At 41.9% G+C, this 11,080-nt stretch overlaps 1 protein-coding gene across 6 annotated transcripts in view; it reads left to right on the top strand.

Moving 5' to 3' along the window:
- SLC37A1 (solute carrier family 37 member 1) overlaps nucleotides 1-10,690 on the top strand; it is a 35,765-nt gene extending 25,075 nt beyond the window's left edge. For all 6 annotated transcript variants that reach the window (XM_068179617.1, XM_068179620.1, XM_068179623.1 and 3 more), the window contains 9 exons: nucleotides 99-189; nucleotides 1,111-1,173; nucleotides 2,018-2,103; nucleotides 2,670-2,718; nucleotides 3,535-3,608; nucleotides 4,491-4,569; nucleotides 5,539-5,636; nucleotides 7,431-7,483; nucleotides 8,122-10,690. In XM_068179617.1, coding sequence (XP_068035718.1) covers nucleotides 99-189; nucleotides 1,111-1,173; nucleotides 2,018-2,103; nucleotides 2,670-2,718; nucleotides 3,535-3,608; nucleotides 4,491-4,569; nucleotides 5,539-5,636; nucleotides 7,431-7,483; nucleotides 8,122-8,137 — 609 coding nt within the window. In that variant the 3' untranslated portion in view covers nucleotides 8,138-10,690. The remainder of the gene's footprint in view (nucleotides 1-98; nucleotides 190-1,110; nucleotides 1,174-2,017; nucleotides 2,104-2,669; nucleotides 2,719-3,534; nucleotides 3,609-4,490; nucleotides 4,570-5,538; nucleotides 5,637-7,430; nucleotides 7,484-8,121) is intronic.
- Nucleotides 10,691-11,080: the final 390 nt, after the last annotated feature.

Below are 11,080 nucleotides of genomic sequence, written 5' to 3' on the forward strand. Positions count from 1 at the left end.
AAGAAAAGCCTAAATGCTTCCTTGAAACCATTTTCATGATGGACTGTGAAAACAAATAGCTCCAAGATATTAACTCCCTGTTTTCATTGTTCTCTCAGGGAGTTGTGGAGTTCTCCCTTTGTCTCCTGTTTGCAAAACTGGTGAGCTACACTTTCCTCTTCTGGCTTCCCCTCTACATCACAAATGTAGGTGAGTATTACAGGAAAGGGGTACAGAATTATGGCTGCAGAGTCTGCAAATATGAGCTTGGAATAAATAAGAAAATAAACATTACTGCTTCTGAAAGAGGCTTTCTCTGCTGCAGGAGCAGGGGAGTTGTAAGTCACCAAGCAGGTTTATGAATCCAGTGTTATGAGAGGGCATTTTCAAAACAAACAGAAGTCTCTGGCTTATCTTCAGTAATTCCAGGCATAAATGCTGTCTCTTTGGCTCTTGCAAATAAATCAAAAAGTTTTACTTTCTAACAATATTTTTCAAGATGGAAGTGCCCTATTAAAACAGATACAAAATAATGTAAATGAGTTTCTTTATCTGTTCAATACTGATGTTTTGACTTTTTTTATACTTTTACAGTGCAAGATGGACCAACTTTTTAGCAAGGTCTGTTGTGGTAGGAGAAGGGGTAATGATTTTAGACTAAAAGAGGGTAGATTTAGATGAGATATAAAGAGGAGATCTTTTGCAGTGAGGGTGGTGAAATGGTACAACAGGCTGCCCATAGAACCTGTGGATGCCCCATGCCTGGGAGTGTTCAAGCTCAGGCTGGATGGAGCTCTGAGCAACCAGATCTCATTGAAGATGTCCCTGCTCATGGCAGAGGGGTTGGACTGGATGACCTTTGAAGATCCCTTCCAGCCCAGACCATTCTGTAATTCTGTGATTATAAAAGTGGTAAAAGGTCTCTTCCAATGAGAGTAATTGCATTCAACAGTCTCTATTGCTGAATGCCTACTTTGTGTTCTTATTTCTTTTACACAACGTCACCTTATTGTGGATTATCTGAATAAAGAATTCTGCTGTAAGATGCCTTTGCTCCGGCTTTACAAGACTGCTGAGATTTCCATGTTTTATAATCCAGAAATGAGACAGATGTTTTGCTTCTCTCACCAGAGCATCTTGATGCCAAAAGAGCTGGGGACCTTTCTACGCTGTTTGATGTGGGTGGGATCTTTGGTAAGTTTTAATGTTATTTCACTCCTCATCACACCAGTTCAGGAAAGGATCTGGTGTACACAGCTTACATATTTTATAGTTCATATTCATCATTTCTACTGAAGAAGAGTAGCAATAAAGGTACTGAACTGTGAGTTGTGTTGAAATGTGAAAATCTAGTAAAACACCTTCACAGCCAGTGCTGCTGTCCAGTACAGATCAGAATAGACAAATTATGGAATCTTTTATTTCCATCAGCTCTGGCCCATGAGTCTTGGTCACCACCCATCAAAATACTTCTTTTTGTCAGTCTAACTTAAGAGACACTGTCTCTGTTCAGGGGTGTGAATTTCCTGGGCACAAAGGTTAATGGCCAGAGATGTTTTGATTTGTTTTTTTCTTGATGCCTTATATAACTGTATGTAATAAAATTGGGAGTTCATAGTAATAAGGCCTAGGCTATTCCTTTATAATTTTCAAGGTGACCACTGAATAAATTTTCATGCCAGTGCAGACAGTTTAGTTCATTTCCCTGGTGGCGGTGGCACATGGACAGAGAACCAAGTTTTCTATTGCATGTGAGGAATTAAGAGACCAGCAGATACCAGAGCTCCAGCAATAGGGCCATGTGGCACCTGGTAAAAGCCTTTTGCCTTGGATATTTGGAATAAATAATGAGGAGGAACAAGTGTCTGCTTCTGTTGTCTTCGGGCCAAAACTGGTTGGGTTCACGAGGATGTTGCTGTGTGAATTGTGTAACTATGCGGTAAAATCCATTGGGCTCTGTTGCATTAAATTAAATGCAGTGTGTGTTTTGTGCAAAACACACACTGAATGTTTTCCTCACGCCTGTGTGTTCTTTCAGGTGGGGTCTTGGCAGGTCTGATTTCAGACAGGCTGGAGAAGAGGGCATCAACCTGCGGGATGATGTTGCTGCTTGCAGCTCCCACAGTAAGAGCCTACATGTAAAGAGTCCAGGCCAGATCAAAAACTGGCACGAAAAGTTGAGCAAGTATAGATATTGGGGCTAAACAAGCTAACAAGCTTGTTTAATAAACAAGTCTAATGTGGTTTTTTGTTACAGAATATATGGAAAGTTTTGCTCTTTTTTAAAAGTTGATGTTCAGTTGTTAGCCAGAATTTTAGCTGCTCAAAGGCTAAAATTTCTGAGATGTAACTGTTGGAAGACCAGCAGATGGACATGAGAGAGACATTTTTATTTGATTTTTCGTGAGTTCTATTCTGTGCTGTGCTGAAGCTGCATTTGGAGAGTTTAAAATTGAGTGGTCCCATAACACAGCCCTTCTGGAAGGACATAGAGGAATGGGATCCTACCCCTTATCTCCTTTCTGTGTCCAATCAAACAGTCATTCTACTGTGGCCTGAAAGGGTTTAGTAAAACCTGGAACTTTCATGTAATACCAACTAAGATATCTTGTAGTTAACATGGGGCAAATGGGGAACCCAGGGTGAGTCCATATGTTGGTATTCTGAGTGCTTATTTATTCTCTTTACAGCTATACATGTTCTCTGCAGTCAGTAAAATGGGCCTTGAGGCTACTGTAGGTGAGTATTTTTAAATTATTCTGCCTAGCTTTCCATGAGCTTTGCATTTATGACCTTTGATGCTCATTCCTTTTTTCCTTTGTTTTCTATTTTATCTTTTCCTTAGAGGAGGAAGTATGGAATCAAATTCTTTAAATTTGGTCTTTCAGGCTTTTTACAGGTTGAAGTGGAAAGGCAGGAGATGAGTAAGGAGTGGCAAGAGAGCAGATCCAATTAATATCATTAGTCTTCCTGGAGCTTGTTGTGTCAGCACAGGCTTTTTTAAAACCCTTGTGCCAAATGTCAGAGATGTTTAAATATTGCCTGTAGCACTTTTAACAGCAGCATTAACTTTACTTGAATAGGCAGAATTCACCTGTGGCTTTCTGTGTGTGACCTCAAACCAGAAATGGAAACAGGAGTGCTGGCAGTGGTGTCTCCCCTGCCTGAAGGCCTCCTTCACTTTTAGGCTCCCCTGCTGCTGTACAAGGAGAGAGGGGACTTGTGGGTGTATCTTGTGAGCAACCCCTGCCCTCATGGTCAGTTTGGGCAAATATTCCCCTTTCTGTGACCTCCCGGGATCAGTAAAGACCCTGGGAAGTGCTTTTTGTCTCAGCCCCATCTTCTGGTATGTTTGAGAATTCACATCATGGAGTGAGCATCGAAAAGGGAGGAATGGATGTTGGTTTTCTTCCTTTCCCAATTCTGTATTGGGTCAGGGGAGCCAAGGAAGGATTAAACCACTTGGGGAGCCATGGGCTGTGATGTCTCCTGTTGTTGTGGTGAACAGTTTCTCATGCAACTCACATTTTCCTTTTTCATTTTAACTTGGAACAGTGATGCTGCTTATCAGTGGTGCCCTGGTGAATGGCCCTTATGCCCTGATCACCACTGCTGTCTCTGCTGACTTGGTGAGTTTGGCTTTCCCTGTGACATTTGGCCTCCAGAGGAGAGCCCTTTGACTTCTGCAGGGTCACCGGGGAAGGGGCTGCATTGCCCCAGAGCAAAGGAGTAAGGAGCAGGAAAAAGGCAGTGCTGAACTCAGCCACTGAGATTTGTTTTAGAATTTGTGTTTTAGTATGAGTGAGTGCCATGCTTGTGAGAGGCTTCTAAATTATTCTTGACCACTCACAAGACTGGGTGACAGCCCAGATTGAATCTGAAGGTTGCATGCAAAGCCAGGCCTCTGTACAAGTGCCTTGTCCCCTTTTATATTTTGCATTTTTAAATGGTTGGAGGAGCTGTACCTGTGTGAGACATGAGCTGGTGATTTAATTCCCATCAGAAAGTTATATCTGGCACAGACCTTAACACAAGTAAAGGTATGTGAAAATAAAAAGTCCAGGTACTTAAGCTGCCAGCACCTCCAGCAAGATCAGATCAGCCAAGTCACAAATGCCATGTGAAAAATCAGCATTGCTCAGCAGGGAGACTTTGGAAGTTTGTTTTGTAATATGTTCGTTCTTTAGGGCGCCAAGCAAGAGGCAAAAGTCCTCTTATTGTCTTAAATGCAGGAATGTTTTAAATACAGGACAAAGATCCAGGTAGAAACCTCCAAACATCCTCTGGAGCCCTGTCCTTGGCCTGGAGGTGTTGGCAAGACCAAGGTGACCACCAGGCAATGCCCATTTCATCCTTGGCCTTGACACTGCAGGGTGCTTGAGGCATCTCCCCAGCACAGATCCCATGTGGAGAGGTGGGAGAGGGATGGTGCTGTCAGAGGGATGGTGGTGTTATCAGGGCTCTTTCAGAGCTCAGCTCAGGCTGGGTCTGAGCCATCTCTGTCCCTCCAGGGTACCCATAAAAGCCTGAAAGGGAACGCCAGGGCCTTGTCCACAGTGACGGCGATCATCGACGGCACGGGATCTGTGGGTAAGCCAAGGCCACCTGCCCCAGCTCTAACAGGTTAAAACAAAGCATTTTCCAAAAAATGGGCTCTTCGGGTCACATTTTGCCAGGACTCGGAACAGTTTTGGAAATGGGGACTGGCACAAATGTCACCTGAAATGTCCAGTGGTCCCACCGCTGAGGTTGGGAGGAAGGGGGGGCTCACTGTGATGTTTAAAGTTTTAGTTTTCATATTTTCCAGATTCTCTACTGCATTAGTGTTGAACTCTGAACTTCATAGAAAGTGTTAGCAAGTTCTCAGAGAGCAGTCAGACAAAACAGTCCTTTTCCAGCCTGAGAACCAAGGACAACATTGCAGCTTCAGCCCCAAAAATGCAAACAGCAGCAAATTGAGGAGAGCAATCTGGGAGGATGGGATCTCATAACCTGAAGCTGTAATGAGACAATTAACCCCAATATGGAAATGGACCAAAACTTTTATAAAAGTGTGAAAACTCGTGACCATCTGGGGTGTAGCCTCAGCCAGGCTCTTGTACTGCCCAAGCTGTATCCCTTGAAGTTTTTTTTAATAAATCCCTACTTTATTTCTTTAGCACTGTCCAGCCTCTGTTCCAGGTAGCCTCTCTAGGCACCAGCTGATACTGGGCACAGACAGCAAGAGGAGATGGCACTGGGGTCAGGGATATTTTATTTATGCCCTCCATGTAGGAGGGAAAATGGAGTAAAATTCAGCTTAATATAGGATGAGCATTTTGTTGAGCCAAAGGCAGATGTTTATCACACATCCAAGTCTTCCAGTTTCCCATCTGTACCAGTAATGTTTTGCACTTCCTGGGACTTTTTAATCCATCAGGTAATACTGAGTTAACTAGGTGGAAAAATGGATACTCTGATTCAGAATAACTACATTTTGGTACAGTGAATCTTACATTGCACAGTTCTGATAGTATGCAATATAAAATACCAAAATATAATGCCAATATCATGTTTTAGGTGCAGCTTTGGGGCCTCTCCTGGCTGGCCTTATTTCCCCTTCTGGTTGGAACAACGTGTTTTACATGCTCATGGTGGCAGATGCATGTGCCTTGCTAGTAAGTCTAAAAATTTAGATGATGTGTATTTCCTCTGTGTTAAACTACCCCCAAATGCAAATTGTCCTTTTGCCATTTCAATATTCTGTGTTTTGTTGGACTTCTAGTTGTGTAGGAGATTTTCAGTCTAACAGCAAATGTGCTTGTTTTGAAATTCTCATCTAATTTTAATCAAAAGTGCAGATCAGTTCTGATGAGCTTCAATTCCTGAGCAAATACCCAGCTGTTGATTGCTGGCTGAGTAGCTTAGGGCAGGCATAATTGCAAGTAAACCTTCACATTTAGACCTAGAAGTTGCCTCAGACTCCACTCAGAGAAGAAACACTTCTGTTTTCTTTAAAGCCCGTTTATCAAAGCCATAAAAAATGTTTTCCTACATTGCTGTATCACCAAAATCAGCCTGATAATGAAGCTGTTGAAAGTTAATACATCACATTTTCCAGATGGGCCCTGAAACAGCTGTCCTGAGGTAGATGAAGTACTGGCAATCCTGGCTTTTGACAGTAACCAGGAGCAGATGTTTGGGGAAGGAAGAGCATACAGATGGTGGCTTGGTCCAAAGCTCTGGGCTCCTGCAGAGGAGCTGAGAGTGTCAGACCATTCCCTTCCTGACACTAGAAAATCAGAAAGCCTTTGAGTTACAACTGAGGCTTTTTTTTTTTTCTAAATTCAATTTCAACACCAACTTTAAAAGTATTTTTTTCATGTATAGGAGTAATTTCTCTGGAAATTAAATAAATTAGATAAGTTAATAGCTGAAGTGTGTTGCCACTAGTAGTCAGCAGCTTGTTTCAATATTTGGTATTTCATGCTGCAGAGTGAGGCTTGGGAGGTTGTCATATTTTTCCTAGACAAAGTTCTCATTGTTTTTCTCTTAGAGTTATTGATTAAAATGAAAAAAAGCCACATTTATTTGAGGAACCAATTAAAACACCTTTGCAAAGCTCTGGTTTCGAGAGGTTTGACTCTGCAGTTGCAATAGATCCTCTTTTGCATAACTGTTCTGCTTGTCCTGGTTTTTGCAGTGCAGCATATGGATACCTGGGTTCAAATGTTATTTCTCCAAGGATACCTGGAGGGGGCTTTATCCTCTTATGTGGCATTCAGTTCTGTCATTCTGTGCCTCTGAAAAGGCTTAACTTCTCAAAACATTCATATTTACAGCAGTGAGCAAACTTATATTTATAATAGTGAGATTCTGAGGACAACATAACCTGAAATGGTGAGGAACCCTGAAAGCTCCCGTTGTGTCTTTAATGTACATGAGAACCATCAAATTGTATCTGTAAAATCACTTTCCTGCTGCTATCTCAAAACCCTTTTAAAGTGCACTTGGAATCCCTGATGCTGCACAGACAAGCAGATGTGACTGTCTGTGCTCACCTTGACTAATTGTGGGATTGAAGCTTTTCACACACAGTTGTTTTTCCAAATAGCAGCTAAAATACTTCCATGCTCCAAAATTTCTTTTTGACACGTGTTCTTGAAGCCTCGGGGTCCCTCTGCTGGTTTCTTTACACATTTGCTGCTAAAGTAAAACCAGAAAACCGTTGTGGTTTTTATGAAGAAATTGATCTCTCAGATGCAAAAAGGAAATTATTTTCCTCTTGCCTGCTTATTGTGAAAGCTCTTCTGCCAAACATTACTGAGCATCTGTAAAAATTAATTTTTTTAAAACAAGCTCAGCATTACAGGGTAATGTTTCAAATGAGAAACTCTCCAAGTAGCAATGAATAATTCTGCTTCTTGTTTATCTGGATGATACTAAAGGAGATTTTGTGATTGTTTTTGCAGCTCTTACTCCGTCTTATCCAGAAGGAACTTCAGTGTCATGCAGATCACACCCTGTAAGTGTTTTCTATGGCTGCTGCTCTTTAATAACACCTTGAAAACACATTTCTAAGCCTTCCATATATAGCCATAAATGATCATTAAGGGTGGAAAAGACCTCCAAGATCAATTCCAGCCTTTGTCCCTTAATACCTAAATGTAGACTGGACATGTTAAGGTTTGTGTAGATCCATTTCTGTCTGGTTTGATTCTGCTTCAAAAGAGTAACCTCAGTTTGATGTTTCCAAACCATGGAGATTTTCCTTTAGAGCATCTTCTTTTAAAAAATATCTGAAAACACACCTCTGTCACAGTCTCTCGTTTGTGGGAATTCTTTTCCCAAATATTTAATCCTCCATGGGTTTCATTGTGCATGTGGGGAATTGCATGCCCTTTATAATAGTTTAAAATGTAACTTTTCCCAAAAGTTGTCCTTAATGAAAAGGGTGACTCTGAATTTACAGTATTTCGAATTGAGGAAAAAAAATCCACTGAATCCATACACAAAATCTAAATTGAGCCCCTTGACTGTAGAATTTTGGAGAAGTAAAATGGAGAGAATAGAAAAATGCACAGCGGGGGCTGGATCCTGCCTTTTGGTGTCTGTTCTGCCCCACACCTCAGCCTTTCCTGCCTGGTTGCTTTTCTTCCCCAGGTTCAAAGAGCACTGAGCTACCAGAGCTGGGATGAGGAGCGTGCCAGTGGATGGAGCTGCTCCCTGAAAACTCCATGGGACACCTTATTCTGTATTTAAAGAGTCTCTGTGTGGTGAAGAGCCTTGCAGGTTTCCTGGGAGCAGTGGGAGACACGGTAAATCCCTGAAGCTCTGATTTTTGCACATGAATAAGTACCTCAGGATGGCCACTGTTCATCAGAGAAGAGATGGGGACTTGGGGAAGGTTTCAGCAGCACGCCTCAACTGAGCCAAAGAGGAATACCAAGTGCCTTTTTTATTTCTTTTGATAGGATGTTTTTAATTGAAACCATGAATTTTGTATTTGCCAACAATCGAGGCAAAGCCAGAGCAGGAGGAAGTTGAAATTTTAACAGTCTGTGAGTGACTGTCCCAGGGCCAGTGAGCAGTGTGTCTCTTACGTCGTCCTGTGTACACTGAGAGCATCACTTTATAGAGGACAATATCAGCTGGTTATTAAGATGTGCTGCTGTTAGGGTTTGAAGCTGCTCAGACAATAATCACCTGGCTGTATTACTAGTTTTTAGCTACAGTGCTACTTCCCAAGGACAGCAGCCAGCCTTTTGGTAGGTTATAAAAAAGAATTTACTCTTGCTGTGCACTGCAGTTAGCAGTTTTCACAGATCCTCTGGAAGGATGTTAGTCCTCCATTAGGATTATGCAAAAAAAAAAAAAAAAAAAAAAGAGTCCTAAGCAACGAAAAGCATTTTATGAGGCAGAATTTCCAGTGAGGGCCCTAATGCTTTTTCAGGGCATTATAAACTGGTTGTGCAAACATCATGGAATTGTGCTGCTCTGCTAGGCTGGGCTGACATGAGAGGGGTTTCTTTGGGGTGGCAGAGAGCTGTGAGCTGTCGTGTGTTCAGCACCACAGGACTGAGCAGGTGGAGCTGCTTTGGTGCACAGGGGTCCCTGTTTTGTTCCAGTGCTGGTGTGTGCACGTGGAAATCATCATCAGATCTGGGCCTTCATATCCAGAAATCTCTCTCAAGTGGCTCTGGGTTTCAGATTTGGAGCCAGAATATCGAAGAAAAATTACCTGTGTGGGTGGTAGTTAGTAAGAGAACATTTGAGTACCTAGTGCTACCCAGAAAATAGATGGTTTAATGTCTTCAGAACATATCATTTCTTTGTACAGCTGTCTGCTTTGCAAACAGAATGTTTCTGTGATTTTTTTTTTTTATTAAGATCTACAAAGTGAAAAGAAATCTTTTTTTGTATGGGGTGTTTATACTTAGATCACAAAGATTAGGTAATTTAAACTGTGTGTTATCCTTAACTGTATTTATTAAAGCTCTAGGCCTTTGTCTTGCTCTATGCTCTTAAGTTTTGTGAGACAGTGCAAGAGTCTTTACACTTGATTAGCAAAACACTTTAAAAGCCCTGCAAAATATTCAGGAATGTCCCATCAGCTGCTGCCAACACTTAATTTCCAGGGCTGTTTTGTACCTCCTCAGTCTTTGAGTTGCTTCACTGGTTTGATCCAGCACCTGCTTCATGCTTGACCTGAGCAGGGTCAGAATGGGCTCATTTTTTGGTGCTTTGCTGAGCAGAGGTGCAGGGATGACCCCACAGGGACTTAGGGAAGGGGCCAAGTCCTTGCAGGGAGCTCTAGGAGGGTCCTGTACCTGCCCTTATCTGGATGGAAGGTTGACCTCACACATTTTGAGTAAACCAGGGGAGATTCTCAACAGCTGAACTCCAAAATCTGTGCTGTGCTTGTGCTGTGGTTAAATGTGGCAGAACTGAGCAGCAATGTTACTTGAAAGGACTTCCATCCTCCTGGAGTGGGAAACTGCTCCTGGAATGTCAAACTGCTCCTCTGTCAACCAGGCTGAACCTGGGGCACTGCTGCAACAGCCTCTGATGGGACAAAAATAACATTGCAACCCCAAAACAGCTGTCCTGGCACAACTTCAGTGCCTGTGTGGGGAGGGAGAGATGGATGGAGGACCACTTCAGCTGGGGATCCCAGTCCTCTTCCCCAAAAATACATGCAGAGCTTTATTCTAGTTTACTGAAACAGTTCAAGCTCTGCTGTGCTCAGATTTTGAGAAGCTATACCCTGTGGGCTGAAGTCTGATGTTAAAAAGCTTTTGGTTGTATTTCTGAAGATATTTAAGTGTGTTTTGGGTTTTACTTATGGGGCTGCTGCTGCTATTTATTTATTTATTTGAATAGTTTTTGCACTGCAGTGGCTCGCTTTTGGGGTAATGACAGATTACATTTCAGTTCCTCCAAGCTACAAATTTTTTGGACAAAAAGATTTGTTTTTCTATTTTAAAAAACCCTAAAGGTCCCCCAGATAGTGAATAATCTGTGTGTTTTGTTAGTATCAGGTGTTTATATCTGGAAATGGGCAAGACTGACAAAATTCTGTATGTAAAAATGTGAGTGACCAGTAGGTACAGCCAAATTTAAATGTGACTTCAGGGTTGGTTTGTTGGTTTTTTAAAATGCCGATTATTGTGAATTTTATCCATTCACCATCCTGTGTTGAATAAAACTAGATTCTATTCTAAAGAGAGAAGTGTTGAGTACTTTATCTTTTACCATCTCCATGAAGAAATGCTCCATTTATTGGTTGGAAGGACAGACAGATGACTTTTAAGGTGACTTGCTTTGTTGTCTGCTTTGCTTGCTCTTAAGTATATATGGAATTGACATGGAAAAGCTTCATCCTTTCTCTCTAGCACTGATCATCTCCAACATTTACTGTCTTGATTCTGTTAAAATGTTTGGGGGTTTTTCTGTGCCTCTGCCTGACATACAATGTCCAAACCACAGATGCACTGGGGAAAAACTGACTGGAAAGGAAAACAACTTCTGGTCACAGAAATTCTGATCAAAATGTGCCTGAGGTGCCTCCTAGGAATAGGCAAATGATAGCTGGGGTGCCTTATGAAAGAAGGGAGACTCA

Source organism: Anomalospiza imberbis, chromosome 2 (assembly GCF_031753505.1).
Source record: "Anomalospiza imberbis isolate Cuckoo-Finch-1a 21T00152 chromosome 2, ASM3175350v1, whole genome shotgun sequence".
Lineage (NCBI taxonomy): Eukaryota > Metazoa > Chordata > Aves > Passeriformes > Viduidae > Anomalospiza > Anomalospiza imberbis.